The sequence below is a fragment of the Triticum aestivum genome, chromosome 6D, assembly GCF_018294505.1.
Source record: "Triticum aestivum cultivar Chinese Spring chromosome 6D, IWGSC CS RefSeq v2.1, whole genome shotgun sequence".
Lineage (NCBI taxonomy): Eukaryota > Viridiplantae > Streptophyta > Magnoliopsida > Poales > Poaceae > Triticum > Triticum aestivum.
This window is the reverse complement of record NC_057811.1, coordinates 436,012,430-436,034,141: the sequence shown is the minus strand read 5'-3', so window position 1 is coordinate 436,034,141 and position 21,712 is coordinate 436,012,430. Positions and strand designations below refer to the sequence as shown.

At 44.2% G+C, this 21,712-nt stretch overlaps 1 protein-coding gene across 1 annotated transcript; it reads right to left on the bottom strand.

Annotated features, from left to right (window-relative positions):
- Nucleotides 1-4,299: 4,299 nt before the first annotated feature.
- On the bottom strand, nt 4,300-20,013 carry LOC123142661 (mitogen-activated protein kinase kinase kinase 1-like). Its single transcript, XM_044561472.1, has 7 exons — nt 19,892-20,013; nt 5,476-5,560; nt 5,284-5,345; nt 4,964-5,122; nt 4,685-4,778; nt 4,552-4,611; nt 4,300-4,410 (listed from the first exon to the last, which is right to left on the bottom strand). Exons 1-7 carry the CDS (start codon nt 20,011-20,013, stop codon nt 4,300-4,302), a joined length of 693 nt encoding a protein of 230 aa, XP_044417407.1.
- Nucleotides 20,014-21,712: the final 1,699 nt, after the last annotated feature.

The following is a 21,712-nucleotide window of genomic DNA, read 5'->3' as shown; positions in this document are numbered from 1 at the left end:
AGAGGAGAGAGGCCAAAAGGAAGGAGGCGCCCCCCCCCCCTCTGGTCCGAATTGGACAAGGGGTGCAGCCCCCTTTTCCTTCTCCCTCTCCCCCTCTTTCCTTCTCTCCTACTCCGGAAAGGAAAGGGGAATCCTACTAGGACTTGGGAGTCCTAGTAGGACTCCCCACACTTGGCGCGCCCCTCTAGGGCTGGCCTCTTCCTTACTCCTTTATATACGGGGGCAGGGGGCACCCCATAGAGACAACAATTGATCTCTTCGATCTCTTAGCCGTGTGCGGTGCCCCCCTCCACCATAATCCACCTCGATAATATCGTAGCGGTGCTTAGGCAAAGCCCTGCGTCGGTAGAACATCATCATCGTCACCACGCCGTCGTGCTGACGAAACTCTCCCTCAACATTCGGCTGGATCGGAGTTTGAGGGACGTCATCGGGCTGAACGTGTGCTGAACTCGGAGGTGCCGTGCGTTCGGTACTTGATCGGTCGGATCGTGAAGACGTACGACTACATCAACCGCGTTGTGCTAACGCTTCCGCTTTTGGTCTATGAGGGTACGTGGACAACACTCTCCCCTCTCGTTGCTATGCATCACCATGATCTTGCGTGTGCGTAGGAATTTTTTTGAAATTACTACGTTCCCCAACAGCGGCACTGGTGGTTTGCGGAGGTTCTGGCGTCCAGACTTCTATGGCAACGATGATGGTGGGAGCAATATCGACAACGCGACAATGGTTGCGGTAATCGGTTCTTCTCCGGCGTGCCCGCGATATTGCCTCGGTTTGTTTGTTTCTGTGGAGTTGAAGCTGTAGCAACGGGGCCCTATGGTGTACGATGACTGGTTGCAGGTGGCCAAATTGGTGATCTTCCGCGGCGCCAGTCGTGCCTGGATTTGTCCTTCGGAGTTCTCCGTCAGAGTCGGAGCTGCGCTTTCTGGACGCAGGTGGCTGAGCTTTGGCGTAGATCTTAATGCAGCTTCACGCATCCGCTATGGTATGGGTTGAGTCGAGGATCGGTGCCGAAGAAGTCTGAGTCATTTGCTCATAGTTTAGAGATGTCGAGGATGCCTCTAGGGGAGGAATGATAACGATGACGCATGCGTGTTGTCTCGACAAGGCCCTCTTTAAAGTGGTGTGCATGAGGTTTCTTATGTGCGTCGATTAACGAATATGATGGTTTTAGCCCATTTCTCCGTAATTAACTGGGCAATCCGGTTTTCGCTCAGTTTTCTCTAATTAACTGAGCAACTCTTTTCTTCTCAATAGACGCAGGAATCCTACCATTTAAAAAATCATTAAATTTAGATACAACTTCTAAAAAACAATGCATTGGGCTAGTTGTCTCTTAAGTTTTGATATCTTCTAGAATAATGTGTTAAGAGACGGTGTATTGTGAGATACAAATATTATGTTTTCACCCAGTCAACCATTAGTAGTAGTTATGAGATCACTATATTAGTATTCTAAACACTCCTATATTAGTTTAGGAGGGTGTAGCATTTAAGAAAGGCCGTAGTTAAGCCAAAAAAATGATTTAGGCATTTTCTTCAAAAAAAATTGTAATGTTATTTGCACCACTGATGATAGCGGATCTTCTGGATCACTTCCTCGGCATAACAATGTGGCCCACAAATCAGCTGTTATCAACATTTCTAATGATGTCGGTAAGCACACCATGCCAAATTACTTTTAAAACTTACTGCTTATACTTACCTTTTAAGTCTCTTATAGTTTATAACTGTGTAGGCCCTTCACACCGTCGCATGAAAACCAAGAAAAACAAGAAAAATGAGCACACGTCACATGGTACACAACCATCTACCATTACCATTGTATTGTCATTATACATAATTTGATTTGTATTCATGTACATAGTAATCTCTCAAACTCTCTTCATGGTTATCATCATACTCACCTACAATTGAATCCATAAAATAGAAGAAGGCTGAACACAAAGACCTACATAACCCTTACAGGCAAATGATGTTTTCGTTTGCTCTTCTAATACCAGTACATGCATATGCTGACACCAACCAGTTTATATACCATTGCATAGGGGCACCCGGCACTACCTACTTTAGAAGTTTTGATGGTCATTGCAAATGGGGAAACAAAGTGAGGCTATATAAGAAAGAACTCATAAATTTGAGGCGTCTCATCGCTACAAGGAAGCCACGTATGCATCTGTTATTACATTTGCCACTCAAAGAATGTGAAGACCCTGTGCACATCACCTGCAATTTTATATACAATTCTTCTTAGCGTTGTTTGTAATACAATCCACATTACATTATTTTTCCATTTACATATTCTACTTACTCACTACTAACATCACTTCTAACTGGCTTCTTGCGCCATCGGCACAACAGGGTAATCTAGTAGGGTAAAGCGCACTGTACTCACATGAAAGGAATTAACCGATACAGTACAGTCTGCTATTTAGTCAAACTGCAATTATTTAGCATCTGACCACCATGTGCAAGTTAATCATAGTATAAATTGAATGAGACCTAAATCTCATTCCCAGGGCAGGTAGTCTACGTTGGCATCTCATTTGATGACATAGTCAGCAAATGGAATGCGACCTGAATAAACCTAACAAGATCAATGTCAGTTACTCCCTTTCCCCGTACGGTACATCGGGTAATTGCCAAACAAATTTATAGTTCATAAGTGATAAAAACCACCAAAATGAAAATCTCCACTCACTTAAGAAAAAGAATACCGCTATACCATGCGATATATTGCTCCGATTGATTTAGGAGCAGCAAGCCATGGGATAAAGAATAATAATCAGTGGTCAAACATTTACAAAGCATCATGTCACCCTAGAAGCATGCAATTCCAACTCTCCTCCACTAAGTTGTACAACAATCTATTGAAAACTTTGCATATCAAGAAAATGCACAAACAATCCAGCAAACATGGTCGGTGCTAAAGCTCACCCATCCTATTTGACTGCACGTGCTCAACTATGTCCTCCTAAAGTATGGTCCCCCATAGCGGAGATCACGAAGATCTGCAAAACAATAGGCTATATAAATGTAAAAATGGTGTGAAAAATTGGTGTTGACTGAATAAATGAGAAAGCAAACACGTAGGATGCATAAGTAGAGAAATAGACAGCTTACCAAATCAGGAGATGAGCCATGGACCATGGTTGCATGAACAGAGAAACCACGCTATCAGTACTATGACCTATTGATCGGAGGATACCAAGAATCAAAAGAAGCTCGAAGTGGCCTGTTAACAAATTGGTGCACCGAAAGTTGTGATGCGGAAAGTTGCTTGTCTGCATCGACTCTTACACACCGGCGCATGAAATCTTGAGCTTCTATAGAAAAATAACTAGGAATGGGAGGTTGTTCTCCTTTTCCAATCATAAAGAAAGCATTTATCTATAAGTAGCAGAGAAACATTAGTTGGGAGCCAGCAATTAACACCAAGTAGGCTCAATTTCGAACGAGTTACATAGAATATTATTTTGTAAGAAGAACTCCCATGGAAAAATAATCACACTTTTTTAAGAAACAAAACCGTCACAATAATAATGTGCTATTTTCACCGTTATAATAGAAAAATAGAAAAAAGAAGAGAAGAACACCATTTTTTGAAAGCATAGTATATGTGTACCGAATGCGAATTAGAAGAGCTATATCTGATAAATTATTTCTTAAAACTCATATCTGATTAAAAAACTCAGGCTTGGAAGGGTGATTTCAGGGTTGGAGGAGGGGGGGTGATGATTTCCCCATGTTATGCCTCAGCAAGTACATGGATATTTCCAATATTACAATATCGATTAGTTTAAAGAAAAAGGACAATATATGTTGGAATCTTATCACATTTTTATTACAAAGTCAAATAGGCAATATCCTAGATAACGAAGGTGTAATGCATAATAAATTTAACATGCAACATACTTAATTTTTCGTGTGGCAAGTCAATACCAGAGAACTAAAACACGTGAAGTTGAAAATATGACTTACGCAAGGAAAAAAATTGCCACTCTAGATTTTGCCAATGTTCCTTATGCCATTCTAGATTTTGACATTTCACTTTTGCCACTCTTTGGTTTTGACAAGTATCACAATTGCCATTCCGTAGGAAAAGCAAAACAACTTTATTTCATTTTTGCCAATCTTAGCTTTTGTAAATCACAATTGCCACTCTGAAAATTTTGCTTTTGTCACGGGAATGGCAATTTTGATATTGTCAAAAACTAAGAGTGGCAAAAGTGAAATGTCAAAATCTAGAGTGGCATAAGGGAAACTGGCAAAACTGGAGTGACAAAAACTAAATTTACCCCTCAGCATTCGGATATGGTATTTGGCAGGTTAGCATTTCCAACACGGTACAACCCAAGCTCCACATGTCAGCTGCATGCTCATATGTTTTTCTATGATTAACATCCTGAAAGTGGGAAGGTGCACTTAGATCTTGGGCGCTTATTAAAAGTTACCACAATATTCATGAAATATATCAAAATAACACCAAAGTCGAATAGTTTGAACCTGATTAGCATGGGCTAAACCGCTAAAGTATGACTATTACCTCAGGTGCCATCCAGTAAACACTTCCTTTGCATGATCTCAGCATATTAATTTTAGACACCTGAAATTAAAAGAAAGTACCAATCTGCCATTTGAAGACGTGCAAATAACCTCGAAGAAGAAACAAGGATCACCTCCTTCATAAACCCAAAATCTGTAAGTTTTACCGATCCATTTGCATGAACCAATATATTGGCGCATTTGATACCTGTGAGTAGAAAGAAATGTCTCAATTAAAGGCTAAGGCTAAATTTTCCCACCTAAACCCTCCCACGAATAAATTCTTCATAGATTGGTTAAAACAAGAGAGGGGGGCAATGGTCCTCTCAGCTAAATAGCCTAGCCTCCGCACTGATTATTGGCTCATAAGCACTGATATTTTCAAGATAAATCATAAGAGAAGTAAATTATACCCATGGACCACATTCCTCTCATCGAGATAAACCAATCCATTGATAATCTGCCGTGTGTACGCACAGACTTGTAAGTCTTGCAGTTTATACTTCGGATAGAGGGATGAAAGAGAACCCTGTGTAACAAGCTCAATAAAAATGTAGAGTTTAGAATCTCCCCGCATTTAAGGTGTGAACATCATTATACATAAATAAATCAATTTCTGTAGTGACATAAGGATTGCTTAAACAAAACAAAAGATCTTGAATCGCAATGCATAACCTAGGAACATCAAAAAGAGTGTGGAATATTGTTTCAATAAAAAGGAGTGTGGAATACCTTGTCAGTTCCATAATGCTGGACTATATTTTGATGTTCAAACTGACTAAGGAGAGGAATTTCCTAAGAAACAAAAAGAACATAAAACCAGGCAATGAAAATTGAAGAATATAGCTTCAGAAGATGTTAGAGCATGTGAAATGTGCATAGACAATAGTTGATATCACAAAACTAATCAAGAGCAACAGTTAACCTGTTCAAGTGAAAGAATAGATTGATGTGAATTGTGTCCTTTGTCAAGCAAAGATACTTCCTTACCAGCAAAGAACACACCTTCACTGCAAAAATATTCAATAACAACCGGATAATATGGACTCACTAGCATGTAGCATTGGATGCTAGCCGGATAAAATGGACTCGGAAAGATTTGGTCAGATCGACATAATCGGATCCAAGTCCAGATAAGGTCTGAGTCGGACATACCCGACTATGAGACGTAGTGATAGGTCATCTGTGAGTCTCTAGTACAACATAAGTTCTATGTCTAAGACCTGAGCTGGCGCATGTACTCTGGATGGTGACGTACCTGCTTTGGGCAGACCAAACGCTACTATGTAACTGGGTAGTTATAAAGGTAGGTTTTGGACTTGTCCAGACCCATGTTGCGAAACATGGTCGAGCAAGATGGGATTTGCCCCTCCGATCAGGAGAGATATACTCTAGGGCCCTCGTGTTATTCGACCAAGATAAGCATGTTCATGCAACAAGGATTATGAGATAATACGGTTTGTGGTTGGCATCACTAGAACCCGAAAGAGGTTGGGATAGCACAAGGATAACAAACTCGCCTTGAGCCCGAAGTGTGACATGTTGTACAGATTCGCCAACCAGCTTCATTGTCTACATGGTGGTCGGCACGCCTTCCTATAGGCCCTACCAACCGAGCAGGCCGGATGTGATCTGACCTACGACGAAGCCGACTTCAACCTAAGGGGTCGCGTGTGAAGGAAATATGCCCTAGAGGCAATAATAAAGTTATTATTTATTTCCTTATATCATGATAAATGTTTATTATTCATGCTAGAATTGTATTAACCAGAAACATGATACTGTTGGAAATATGCCCTAGAGGCAATAACAAAATGGTTATTATTATATTTCCTTGTTCATGATAATTGTCTATTGTTCATGCTATAATTGTGTTATCCGGAAATCGTAATACATGTGTGAATACATAGACCATAACATGTCCCTAGTGAGCCTCTAGTTGACTAGCTCGTTGATCAACAGATAGCCATGGTTTCCTGACTATGGACATTGGATGTCATTGATAACGGGATCACATCATTAGGAGAATGATGTGATGGACAAGACCCAATCCTAAGCATAGCACAAGATCGTGTAGTTCGTTTGCTAGAGCTTTTCCAAATGTCAAGTATCATTTCCTTAGACCAAGAGATTGTGCAACTCTCGGATACCATAGGAGTGCTTTGGGTGTGCCAAACGTCACAACGTAACTGGGTGGCTATAAAGGTGCACTACGGGTATCTCCGAAAGTGTCTGTTGGGTTGGCACGAATCGAGACTGGGATTTGTCACTCCGTATGACGGAGAGGTATCTCTGGGCCCACTCGGTAATGCATCATCATAATGAGCTCAATGTGACCAAGTGTTTGGTCACGGGATCATGCATTACGGTACGAGTAAAGTGACTTGCCGGTAACGAGATTGAACAAGGTATTGGGATACCGACGATCGAATCTCGGGCAAGTAACGTACCGATTGACAAAGGGAATTGTATACGGGATTGATTGAATCCTCGACATCGTGGTTCATCCGATGAGATCATCGTGGAACATGTGGGAGCCAACATGGGTATCCAGATCCCGCTGTTGGTTATTGACCGGAGAGTCGTCTCGGTCATGTCTGCATGTCTCCCGAACCCGTAGGGTCTACACACTTAAGGTTCGGTGACGCTAGGGTTGTAGAGATATTAGTATGCGGAAATCCGAAAGTTGTTCGGAGTCCCGGATGAGATCCTGGACATCACGAGGAGTTCTGGAATGGTCCGGAGGTGAAGAATTGTATATAGGAAGTCCAATTTCGGCCACCGGGAAAGTTTCGGGGGTCACCGGTATTGTACCGGGACCACCGGAAGGGTCCCGGGGGGTCCACCGGGTGGGGCCACCTATCCCGGAGGGCCCCATGGGCTGAAGTGGGAAGGGAACCAGCCCCTGGTGGGCTGGTGCGCCCCCCTTGGGCCTCCCCCTGCGCCTAGGGTTGGAAACCCTAGGGGTGGGGGCGCCCCACTTGGCTTGGGGGGCAAGCCACCCCCTTGGCCGCCCCCCCCTTGGAGATTGGATCTCCTAGGGCCGGCGCCCCCCAGGGGCCCTATATAAAGAGGGGGGAGGGAGGGCAGCCGCACCCAAGCCCCTGGCGCCTCCCTCTCCCTCCCGTGACACCTCTCCCTCTCGCTGAGCTTGGCGAAGCCCTGCCGAGATCCCCGCTGCTTCCACCACCACGCCGTCGTGCTGCTGGATCTCCATCAACCTCTCCCTCCCCTTGCTGGATCAAGAAGGAGGAGACGTCTTCCCCAACTGTACGTGTGTTGAACGCGGAGGTGCCGTCCGTTCGGCGCTCGGTCATCGGTGATTTGGATCACGACGAGTACGACTCCATCAACCCCGTTCACTTGAACGCTTCCGCTCGCGATCTACAAGGGTATGTAGATGCACTCTTTTCCCTCTCGTTGCTAGAAGACTCCATAGATTGTTCTTGGTGATGCGTAGAATTTTTTTAATTTCTGCAACGATCTCCAACAGTGGCATCATGAGCTAGGTCTATGCGTAGTTTCTATGCACGAGTAGAACACAAACTTGTTGTGGGCGTAGATGTTGTCAATTTTCTTGCCACTACTAGTCTTATCTTGTTTCGGCGGCATCGTGGGATGAAGCGGCCCGGACCGACCTTACACGTACGCTTACGTGAGACAGGTTCCACCGACTGACATGCACTAGTTGCATAAGGTGGCTAGCGGGTGTCTGTCTCTCCCACTTTAGTCGGATCGGATTCGATGAAAAGGGTCCTTATGAAGGGTAAATAGAAATTGGCATATCACGTTGTGGTTTTACGTAGGTAAGAAACGTTCTTGCTAGAAACCTATAGAAGCCACGTAAAAACATGCAACAACAATTAGAGGACGTCTAACTTGTTTTTGCAGCATATGCCTTGTGATGTGATATGGCCAAAAGGATGTGATGAATGAAATATATGTGATGTATGAGATTGATCATGTTCTTGTAATAGGAATCACGACTTGCATGTCGATGAGTATGACAACCGGCAGGAGCCATAGGAGTTGTCTTTATTTTTGTATGACCTGCGTGTCATTGAATAACGCCATGTAAATTACTTTACTTTATTGCTAAACACGTTAGCCATAGAAGTAGAAGTAATCGTTGGCGTGACAACTTCATGAAGACACGATGATGGAGATCATGGTGTCATGCCGGTGACGAAGATGATCATGGCGCCCCGAAGATGGAGATCAAAGGAGCAATATGATACTGGCCATATCATGTCACTATTTGATTGCATGTGATGTTTATCATATTTTGCTTCTTATTTGCTTAGTACGACGGTAGTAAGTAAGATGATCCCTTATAATAATTTCAAGAAAGTGTTCCCCCTAACTGTGCGCCGTTGCGAAAGTCCGTTGTTTCGAAGCACCACGTGATGATCGGGTGTGATAGATTCTAACGTTCACATACAACGGGTGTAAGACAGATTTACACATGCAAAACACTTAGGTTGACTTGACGAGCCTAGCATGTACAGACATGGCCTCGGAACACAAGAGACCGAAAGGTCGAACATGAGTCGTATAGAAGATACGATCAACATGAAGATGTTCACCGATGTTGACTAGTCCGTCTCACGTGATGATCGGACACGGCCTAGTTGACTCGGATCATGTTTCACTTAGATGACTAGAGGGATGTCTATCTGAGTGGGAGTTCATTGAATAATTTGATTAGATGAACTTAATTATCATGAACTTAGTCTAAAATCTTTACAATATGTCTTGTAGATCAAATGGCCCACGCTAATGTTGCCCTCAACTTCAACGCGTTCCTAGAGAAAACCAAACTGAAAGATGATGGCAGCAACTATACGGACTGGGTCCGGAACCTGAGGATCATCCTCATAGCTGCCAAGAAAGATTATGTCCTAGAAGCACCGCTAGGTGACGCACCCATCCCAGAGAACCAAGACGTTATGAACGCTTGGCAGCAGCGTGCTGATGATTACTCCCTCGTTCAGTGCGGCATGCTTTACAGCTTAGAACCGGGGCTCCAAAAGCGTTTTGAGCAACACGGAGCATATGAGATGTTCGAAGAGCTGAAAATGGTTTTCCAAGCTCATGCCCGGGTCGAGAGATATGAAGTCTCCGACAAGTTCTTCAGTTGTAAGATGGAGGAAAATAGTTCTGTCAGTGAGCACATACTCAAAATGTCTGGGTTACACAACCGCTTGACTCAGCTGGGAGTTAATCTCCCGGATGACGCGGTCATTGACAGAATCCTTCAGTCGCTTCCACCGAGCTACAAGAGCTTTGTGATGAACTTCAATATGCAGGGGATGGAAAAGACCATTCCTGAGGTATATTCAATGCTGAAATCAGCGGAGGTGGAGATCAAAAAGGAACATCAAGTGTTGATGGTGAATAAAACCACTAAGTTCAAGAAAGGCAAGGGTAAGAAGAACTTCAAGAAGGACGGCAAGGGAGTTGCCGCGCCCGGTAAGCCAGTTGCCGGGAAGAAGCCAAAGAATGGACCCAAGCCTGAGACTGAGTGCTTTTATTGCAAGGGAAGTGGTCACTGGAAGCGGAACTGCCCCAAGTACTTGGCGGACAAGAAGGCCGGCAACACCAAAGGTATATGTGATATACATGTTATTGATGTGTACCTTACCAGCACTCGTAGTAGCTCCTGGGTATTTGATACCGGTGCGGTTGCTCATATTTGTAACTCAAAGCAGGAGCTGCGGAATAAACGGAGACTGGCAAAGGACGAGGTGACGATGCGCGTCGGGAATGGTTCCAAGGTCGATGTGATCGCCGTCGGCACGCTACCTCTACATTTACCTACGGGATTAGTTTTAAACCTCAATAATTGTTATTTAGTGCCAGCTTTGAGCATGAACATTGTATCAGGATCTCGTTTAATTCGAGATGGCTACTCATTTAAATCCGAGAATAATGGTTGTTCTATTTATATGAGAGATATGTTTTATGGTCATGCCCCGCTGGTTAATGGTTTATTCTTAATGAATCTCGAACGTAGTGTTACACATATTCATAGTGTGAATACCAAAAGATGTAAGGTTGATAATGATAGTCCCACATACTTGTGGCACTGCCGTCTTGGTCACATTGGTGTCAAACGCATGAAGAAGCTCCATGCAGATGGACTTTTGGAGTCTCTTGATTACGAATCATTTGACACGTGCGAACCATGCCTCATGGGTAAGATGACCAAGACTCCGTTCTTCGGAACAATGGAGCGAGCAACCAACTTATTGGAAATCATACATACTGATGTGTGCGGTCCAATGAGTGTTGAGGCTCGCGGTGGCTATCGTTATGTTCTCACTCTCACTGATGACTTGAGTAGATATGGGTATGTCTACCTAATGAAACACAAGTCTGAGACCTTTGAAAAGTTCAAGGAATTTCAGAGTGAGGTTGAGAATCAACGTGACAGAAAAATAAAGTTCTTACGATCAGATCGTGGAGGGGAATATTTGAGTCACGAATTTGGCACACACTTAAGGAAATGTGGAATAGTTTCACAACTCACGCCGCCTGGAACACCTCAGCGAAATGGTGTGTCCGAACGTCGTAATCGCACTCTATTGGATATGGTGCGATCTATGATGTCTCTTACCGATCTACCGCTCTCATTTTGGGGCTATGCTTTAGAGACTGCCGCATTCACTTTAAATAGGGCTCCGTCGAAATCCGTTGAGACGACACCGTATGAATTATGGTTTGGGAAGAAACCTAAGCTGTCGTTTCTAAAAGTTTGGGGATGCGATGCTTATGTCAAGAAACTTCAACCTGAAAAGCTCGAACCCAAGTCGGAGAAATGCGTCTTCATAGGATACCCTAAGGAAACCATTGGGTATACCTTCTACCTCAGATCCGAAGGCAAGATCTTTGTTGCTAAGAACGGATCCTTTCTGGAGAAAGAGTTTCTCTCGAAAGAAGTAAGTGGGAGGAAGGTAGAGCTTGATGAAGTACTGCCTCTTGAAGCGGAAAGTAGCGCAGCTCAGGAAAATGTTCCTGTGGTGCATGCACCGACTAGAGAGGAAGTTAATGATGATGATGATCAAGGTACTTCGGATCAAGCTCCTACTGAACTTCGTAGGTCCACAAGGACACGTTCCGCGCCAGAGTGGTACGGCAACCCTGTCTTGGAAATCATGTTGTTAGACAACGGTGAACCTTCGAACTATGAAGAAGCAATGGCGGGCCCAGATTCCGACAAATGGCTAGAAGCCATGAAATCCGAGATAGGATCCATGTATGAAAACGAAGTATGGACTTTGACTGACTTGCCCGATGATCGGCGAGCCATAGAAAATAAATGGATCTTTAAGAAGAAGACAGACGCGGATGGTAATGTGACCATCTATAAGGCTCGACTTGTCGCTAAGGGTTATCGACAAGTTCAAGGGGTTGACTACGATGAGACTTTCTCACCCGTAGCGAAGCTGAAGTCCGTCCGAATCATGTTAGCAATTGCCGCATTCTATGATTATGAGATATGGCAAATGGACGTCAAAACGGCATTCCTTAACGGCTTTCTTAAGGAAGAATTGTATATGATGCAGCCGGAAGGTTTTGTCGATCCTAAGAATGCTAACAAGGTATGCAAGCTCCAGCGCTCCATCTATGGGCTGGTGCAAGCATCTCGGAGTTGGAACATTCGATTTGATGAGATGATCAAAGCGTTTGGGTTTACACAGACTTATGGAGAAGCCTGTGTTTACAAGAAAGTGAGTGGGAGCTCTGTAGCATTTCTCATATTATATGTGGATGACATACTGTTGATGGGAAATGATATAGAATTCTTGGGAAGCATAAAGGCCTACTTGAACAAGTGTTTTTCAATGAAGGACCTTGGAGAAGCTGCTTATATATTAGGCATCAAGATCTATAGAGATAGATCAAGACGCCTCATTGGTCTTTCACAAAGTACGTACCTTGACAAGATATTGAAGAAGTTCAATATGGATCAGTCCAAGAAGGGGTTCTTGCCTGTATTGCAAGGTGTGCAATTGAGCACGGCTCAATGCCCGACCACGGCAGAAGATAGAGAAAAGATGAGTGTCGTCCCCTATGCCTCGGCCATAGGGTCTATTATGTATGCCATGCTGTGTACCAGACCTGATGTAAACCTTGCCGTAAGTTTGGTAGGAAGGTACCAAAGTAATCCCGGCATGGAACACTGGACAGCGGTCAAGAATATCCTGAAGTACCTGAAGAGGACTAAGGATATGTTTCTCGTTTATGGAGGTGACGAAGAGCTCGTCGTAAAGGGTTACGTCGATGCTAGTTTCGACACAGATCTGGATGACTCTAAGTCACAAACCGGATACGTGTATATTTTGAATGGTGGGGCAGTAAGCTGGTGCAGTTGCAAGCAAAGCGTTGTGGCGGGATCTACATGTGAAGCGGAATACATGGCGGCCTCAGAGGCAGCACAAGAAGCAATCTGGGTGAAGGAGTTCATTACCGACCTAGGAGTTATTCCCAATGCGTCGGGCCCGATGACTCTCTTCTGTGACAACACTGGAGCTATTGCCCTTGCCAAGGAGCCCAGGTTTCACAGGAAGACCAGGCATATCAAGCGTCGCTTCAACTCCATTCGTGAAAATGTTCAAAATGGAGACATAGATATTTGTAAAGTACATACGGACCTGAATGTAGCAGATCCGTTGACTAAACCTCTCCCTAGAGCAAAACATGATCAACACCAGAACTCTATGGGTGTTCGATTCATCACAATGTAACTAGATTATTGACTCTAGTGCAAGTGGGAGACTGTTGGAAATATGCCCTAGAGGCAATAATAAAATGGTTATTATTATATTTCCTTGTTCATGATAATTGTCTATTGTTCATGCTATAATTGTGTTATCCGGAAATCGTAATACATGTGTGAATACATAGACCACAACATGTCCCTAGTGAGCCTCTAGTTGACTAGCTCGTTGATCAACAGATAGTCATGGTTTCCTGACTATGGACATTGGATGTCATTGATAACGGGATCACATCATTAGGAGAATGATGTGATGGACAAGACCCAATCCTAAGCATAGCACAAGATCGTGTAGTTCGTTTGCTAGAGCTTTTCCAAATGTCAAGTATCATTTCCTTAGACCATGAGATTGTGCAACTCCCGGATACCATAGGAGTGCTTTGGGTGTGCCAAACGTCACAACGTAACTGGGTGGCTATAAAGGTGCACTACGGGTATCTCCGAAAGTGTCTGTTGGGTTGGCACGAATCGAGACTGGGATTTGTCACTCCGTATGACGGAGAGGTATCTCTGGGCCCACTCGGTAATGCATCATCATAATGAGCTCAATGTGACCAAGTGTTTGGTCACGGGATCATGCATTACGGTACGAGTAAAGTGACTTGCCGGTAACGAGATTGAACAAGGTATTGGGATACCGACGATCGAATCTCGGGCAAGTAACGTACCGATTGACAAAGGGAATTGTATACGGGATTGATTGAATCCTCGACATCGTGGTTCATCCGATGAGATCATCGTGGAACATGTGGGAGCCAACATGGGTATCCAGATCCCGCTGTTGGTTATTGACCGGAGAGTCGTCTCGGTCATGTCTGCATGTCTCCCGAACCCGTAGGGTCTACACACTTAAGGTTCGGTGATGCTAGGGTTGTAGAGATATTAGTATGCAGAAATCCGGAAGTCGTTCGGAGTCCCGGATGAGATCCCGGACGTCACGAGGAGTTCCGGAATGGTCCGGAGGTGAAGAATTGTATATAGGAAGTCCAGTTTCGGCCACCGGGAAAGTTTCAGGGGTCACCGGTATTGTACCGGGACCACCGGAAGGGTCCCGGGGGGTCCACCGGGTGGGGCCACCTATCCCGGAGGGCCCCATGGGCTGAAATGGGAAGGGGAACCAGCCCCTGGTGGGCTGGTGCGCCCCCCTTGGGCCTCCCCCTGCGCCTAGGGTTGGAAACCCTAGGGGTGGGGGCGCCCCACTTGGCTTGGGGGGCAAGCCACCCCCTTGGCCGCCCCCCCTTGGAGATTGGATCTCCTAGGGCCGGCGCCCCCCAAGGGCCCTATATAAAGAGGGGGGAGGGAGGGCAGCCGCACCCAAGCCCCTGGCGCCTCCCTCTCCCTCCCGTGACACCTCTCCCTCTCGCTGAGCTTGGTGAAGCCCTGCCGAGATCCCCGCTGCTTCCACCACCACACCATCGTGCTGCTGGATCTCCATCAATCTCTCCCTCCCCTTGCTGGATCAAGAAGGAGGAGACGTCTTCCCCAACCGTACGTGTGTTGAACGCGGAGGTGCCGTCCGTTCGGCGCTCGGTCATCGGCGATTTGGATCACGACGAGTATGACTCCATCAACCCCGTTCACTTGAACGCTTCCGCTCACGATCTACAAGGCTATGTAGATGCACTCTTTTACCTCTCATTGCTAGAAGACTCCATAGATTGTTCTTGGTGATGCGTAGAATTTTTTTTAATTTCTGCAACGATCTCCAACAGATACATGTGTGAATACATAGAAAAACAGAGTGTCACTAGTATGCCTCTACTTGACTAGCTCGTTGATCAAAGATGGTTATGTTTCCTAGCCATAGACATGAGTTGTCATTTGATTAACGGGATCATATCATTAGGAGAATGATGTGATTGACTTGACCCATTCCGTTAGCTTAGCACACGATCGTTTAGTATTCTGCTATTGCTTTCTTCATGACTTATACATGTTCCTATGACTATGAGATTATGCAACTCCCGTTTACAGGAGGAACACTTTGTGTGCTACCAAACGTCACAACGTAACTGGGTGATTATAAAGGTGCTCTACAGGTGTCTCCGAAGGTACTTGTTGGGTTGGCGTATTTCGAGATTAGGATTTGTCACTCCGATTGTCGGAGAGGTATCTCTGGGCCCACTCAGTAATGCACATCACTATAAGCCTTGCAAGCATTGTAACTAATGAGTTAGTTGCGGGATGATGTATTACGGAACGAGTAAAGATACTTGCCGGTAACGAGATTGAACTAGGTATTGAGATACCGACGATCGAATCTCGGGCAAGTAACATACCGATGACAAAGAGAACAACGTATGTTGTTATGCGGTTTGACCGATGAAGATCTTCGTAGAATATGTGGGAGCCAATATGAGCATCCAGGTTCCGCTATTGGTTATTGATCGGAGACGTGTCTCGGTCATGTCTACATTGTTCTCGAACCCGTAGGGTCCGCACGCTTAAAGTTCGATGACGGTTATATTATGAGTTTATGTGTTTTGATGTACCGAAGGTAGTTCGGAGTCCCGGATGAGATCGGGGACATGACGAGGAGTCTCGAAATGGTCGAGACGTAAAGATCGATATATTGGACGACTATATTCGGACATCGAAAAGGTTCCGAGTGATCTGGGTATTTTTCGGAGTACCGGAGAATTACGGGAATTCGCCGGGGAGTATATGGGCCTTATTGGGCTTTAGGGGAAAGAGAGAGGAGAGGCTGCCCCCCCCCCAAGGCCTAGTCCGAATTGGACTAGGGGGAGGGGCTGCGCCCCCTCCTTCCTTCTCTTCTCTCTCCCCTTTCCTTAACTCCTACTCCTACTACGTGGAAGGGGGGGAATCCTACTCCCGGTGGGAGTAGGACTCCCCTAGGGCGCGCCACAAAGTGGGCCGGCCCTCCCCCTCCTCCACTCCTTTATATACGGGGAGGGGGCACCCCTTGGAGACACAACAATTGATCCCTTGGATCTCTTAGCCGTGTGCGGTGCCCCTCTCCACCATAATCCACCTCGGTCATATCGTAGCGGTGCTTAGGCGAAGCCCGGCGTCGGTAGAACATCATCATCGTCACCACGCCGTCGTGCTGACGGAACTCTCCTCAAAGCTCGGCTGGATCGGAGTTCGAGGGACCTCATCGAGTTGAACGTGTGCTGAACTCGGAGGTGCCGTGCGTTCGGTACTTGATCGGTCGGACCGTGAAGACGTACGACTACATCAACCGCGTTGTGCTAACGCTTCCGCTTTCGGTCTACGAGGGTACGTGGACAACACTCTCCCCTCTCGTTGCTATGCATCACCATGATCTTGCGTGTGCGTAGGAATTTTTTTGAAATTACTACGTTCCCCAACAGCGTGCTTAAGGGAAGGAACCTCTGAGGTCAGATTTTACTCCACGAGTCACATGATCCTACTCGGACTCGGATCCATGCCGAACAGACTTTGTGCTTTAGGATCGGTACGAGGCCCACATATTGAGCCCATGGCGGATGCCTATATATGCTAGAGGTGCAGTATAAGGTTTCAGTTGACACTACTGCAGGATACTGCTAACGCGACACTACGATCAGAGACCTTTTGATGAAACTATGTACGATGCAATAATCACAAATGGTGGTGTAAAAACGTCAAAAAAGGTGCAAAACATTTGCGATGGCAGAGCCATCAAACACGGTTCAGATTTTAGTTGCGTGTGCGATGCAGGGCACACGGATAATCCATTCGAACTGTTTGCAATAGGCAGAACAACAGAAACGGGCAGCCATATCAATGTGTGTGCGATATACGGCATACGGTTCACTCGGACGAACTGTTTTCGATTAGGGAACACAACAGAAACGGTTCAATTTAACAAGATGTGTGTGATATGCCGATACAGTTCACATGGATAAACTGTTTGCGATGAGCCAAAAGAACACAAACGAGTCGTGTAAACAAGATGTGTGTGATACGTGGCAAATAGCCGACTCGGATGATCTGTTTGCGATGAGAAATTACAACACAGACGGTTGATACAGTTAGTTCGTGTGCGATTCTATGTGTACAAAAAACTTTGAAAAATGCAAACTAGTTGCTTGCGGTGGCTAGGAGTCTCGCACACGAGGCGTCTGCGAGTACTCGTGTGCGATGATTAGTAAGTTACATATACGTTTCCTTATGTTAACATGTGTGTGAATTTGCAATATGACAGTTAATATGCAAATGCCTTCTGGACATCGGGCACACGCTTAAACTCAATGAACTATGTATGATACTGATATTTTCCATGAAAATTGAAGAACTTGGGTAACAACATTTGAGTAACATATATATAGTGGTTACACTATTCGACAAAAGGAGGATCTTTGTAACACGGTTTTGACAACCATATGGTCCATATCTACATACTTAATATAATAACAACTATCACATGTTAAGAGGCTAAGGGCCAACAACCATATGGTCCATATCTACATACTTAACATAGTAACAACTAGCACACTTTAAGAGGCCGAGGGCCAACAACCACAACTATCCGCTGGAAGCAGCTTAATCACGGCGACTCGGCATCTCGTCAATGAAAAGGAAGAGCCCTCATGTGCCTTGGTAGAGCATGAGTAGAACAATATCTCCAATTTTTTCCAATATGGATGCATTGCCACGACAAGCGAGAATTTGTTAATTCGAATGGTTCCATTTCTGCGGGAAATGCAGTACCTTGAAATCACTTTGGCGTTATTAGCAGGAACAAGTGTAATTCGACCACGCCGGGAAATCGATCCAGAAACTGCTACAGCGAGCAATTTCTGTTGACATGTAGAATAAAAACCAATTGTAACATATCGTTGAAGATATTTATATAGTTTATGAGCATCAACATTAAAATAAGACTTTTTACCAGCGTTTTGTGCACATAATTGGTCTTGTTCAATGTGTATACCATAGGTCTAATTAATCCCATCCAAAATCCAGCGTTTATATGTTGTGCTATCTCTGTCAGATTACCAACAAAGTTTATGACATGCTTCAAGTCCTTCCAGTGAAATTTGGTATGCTTAATAACATACAGATCGTTCACTATGCATCCAATATATCCTGCTTAAATGGTGGAAATGTATTATTTATTCAGAACATAGCAGAAAAATATATAGTGCGTATAAATTGGTAAATAGAATTTGTTACTGCCTAAGAACGGAGTCAGAATTTGAAATCACAATTGGTTGCTTAAATAGTGATCAATTAGTCAGAACAAATACCCCGATTTTGCTAAGTAATATGACAGCATGGAGAAAGTTGAAAGGACAGTAACCTCGATCAGACTTTGATCGGCTGGTGACGTTGGGGAAGTAAACATCCATGTTAATTAGACCAGGCTGTGGTGCACGCACTAGAATTTTGTTGCCAGCTTTCAGTTCATAACACTTAGACATTTTTCTCCAAAGGTCCGCACTAAAATAGGAGTGACCATCTTTATCAAGTTTTACGCTAACCTTCATTGTAAATCTATGATGCGTTGTCAATATGACATCCTCGGAGCATATGGTCCAATACAATGCTGGTGGATATTTCACTCACACAAAAGGTGACATACATACACACACGCGCGCACACACACACACACATTTTTTCAGAGGGAGATTGCCTAACCCATAATAAAATAGGTAAGTGCATGATTTGGGTAAATCAGCAAGAGAAGGCAAGTATCAGCAACGTTATGAACCGAGCACACCGAGTATCCATTCATAAACATATGCAAAAAGATTAACCAGTAAATGCCACCAAATGATATCTCTTTCAGGAGCAGCAGCTGGGCAAATGGGATGCAAGAAAGCCACATCACAAGATATTATTCCTGAATCATAAAAGCAATACAATTAGATAATTATGATGGAATGTCTCAAAACTTTGCTGAGCAAATGGAAATAGTAAACTCTTTGATACAATGAGAGGCAAACCTCTACTGGGTGCTTAACTGAATAGTTATTGTTGACCCTTGTTTAAGATAAGATGCTTAAGATAAACCCGCAAGCCCCCTTCAGTGAAGACGTGCAAAAAGATTAACTCGTGACCACAACAACTAATTCAGCACAAAGAGATTAGATTTCAGAAACATATATTATAAAAAAGCACCATAAACAATTGCAATTTGATAAGAAAAGCCTACAATACTAAAAAACTCTAACTCTGAAAATTATTTTCTATTCATTTGTTGCATTTAGTTTTCCCTTTGTTAATCAAGGACAATAAGGAGTCCACATACACAATGGAAGGAAGTGCTCGAGAATTATTTTTCACTTAGTTGAAGTATAGCTTGCATTGACAATAAAAGGGAAGGCATGCATTAAAATCAATGCAACTAAAGTGAATCACAAAGATATCACTCAAGCTTGAGCAATAAGGCCTGAGGAAAACAAAAACTAAAAACAATAATCTATTGAACGGCAATCAGGAAGAGCAAGGAAGTAACTAATGGACCAACTGAGAAAATGTAGCTGAATTTTACTATAGATAGTTAGCTATCTTGTTATCGACGACGTTCATATTCAGAAGCTCTTTGGCTGTTATCGACAATGTTGAAGAGCGGCTTGCCACTTGTTACCTGTTCCAGACATGTCCAAAAAGCAGTAACACAAACGAAGAGTGGACAATAGCAGTAGAAACATAATCTGAAGCAAGATTTATCGGGTTGCCTTTTTCTAACTGATTAAGATCTGCTGCCATTTAAGCTGGCAATGCATGGTTACATTGTAGTCAACAGGGACTAGTAATGAAAATGAAGAAATAACTATACTGGCAGAGGTAGCTCGTAACTAGCAGGGACACTGCAAGAAAAGTATGTACCTGAAAAAATAGGAACCACAATAACTCTATATATCAATTGCTTCCTCTGAATCTCTATCAATCATCTACTTCCTCTGGATGAACAGACGGAAATCACAGCAAAGTTCACCCTGGAAGAACAGAGTACAAAACAAATATAGTCAACAATCTAAAGGTACCAGCGACGGTAAACATCGTAGCAATAAACACCATACAGAAGCATGACCTTTTGATTTTCTTCCTATATCTGGGGCTTCTACCATAGCTAAGAATCATGAAAAGCAAATAGAAAATTCAATGGAAGGGGTTGACCATCTATAGGGCACTAAGTGGAAAATCATAATATATAGATGCATATTAATACATGAAAAGTACAAATGATGCAGCTTTACATCACTGATTCAGCAGTTCACACATTAATCGTGTAGTCTTTTTCTTTTTGAAAAGGAGGATAACCACCGGCCTCTCCATCGGTCTTTGGAGAAGATGAATGTGTGTAGTCTTTTATATTTGTGAAAGGAAAAACCGCAAAGAGCTTCGGAGGCCACCCCCTATTCTTGGCAAGGATAGAACACACATTGCTTTGTCTTGCATCAACTTTAATAAAGATGGCTACATGCGTCACAATGATGCGAAGACCAAGGATTGTAACCTATTTTTCGAAGGAAAAACCCACTAGCAGGCGATCAAGTAATAAGTTGATGAATGGTTCTCAAGATCGATCTAGTCAGAACCTAATCCATGGTCAGCAACGTAATACGCAACAATGTAACTCGAAGCTGAGGCTGAAAACTAAAATTAGTAAATGAACCAAATGATGCAGTCAAGATGTTGTCCTGGCTACCTGCCTGAGTAAACCTGTCCAAAATGCTGGACGGAGCACCGGTCGTCAGAGTGGGTATGAGCCGGTGTTGGGGGAAGCAACTCTGCTACCGCCAATGGAATGGCCTTGGCCCGTGGGGTAGCTGGCATCAGTAGCTAGCTTTTTACTGCGATGTATACATGTCTTATGCATGTGAGTGTGTTGGGCTTCACTCACATCACATGCCTGTACCTGTACGTACGTCCAATTGCAAGGAAAATTGAGCATCGCCAAAGATGGCATACATGCGGGCTCCCCGGACGCGGCTGAGATCGTCACCGGTAGTCGATGGAGGACGCACGGCACTCATGCATCGCACCTGCAGCAAATTAAGGAACGCTATGCCGCAGCACCCTGATCATGGAACCACACCGCACACACCAACATGTTGTACCATAGCCACGACACCCTCCCCCTGAACAGTTCGTTACATGTTTGCATTGGTTTGGTTAAGTTCTTCCGGGGGTAATTAAGGTTAGATAGACGATGGCGACGTACGTGCTTCAGTTCCATCGTTCATCGTCACCTTTTTATTCTTTTCATTCACGCCTCTCTGGAGTAGTAGTGCTTTATTTTTGTCTGTGGAAGGCAGAACCGTGTGGTAGAGCTTTGGAACCCCCACCTAATCTATTCTTGTGCATGTATGCATGCATGCGCGTGTGTGGAGCTACACTCACATCACATGTCTTTACCTAGTCTGTAGATCCCAGTTGAAGGGTAGACGCACGCACGCAGCTT

Coding starts and splice junctions, on each gene's coding strand:
- LOC123142661 (XM_044561472.1), bottom strand. CDS start 20,013: ATGGCAGCAGATCTTAATCAGTTAGAAAAAGGCAACCCGATAAATCTT. Junction 5,123..5,283: donor CAGCATTATGGAACTGACAA/GGTATTCCACAC, acceptor ACCTTAAATGCG/GGGAGATTCTAAACTCTACA. Junction 4,612..4,684: donor ATTTTGGGTTTATGAAGGAG/GTGATCCTTGTT, acceptor TTTTAATTTCAG/GTGTCTAAAATTAATATGCT.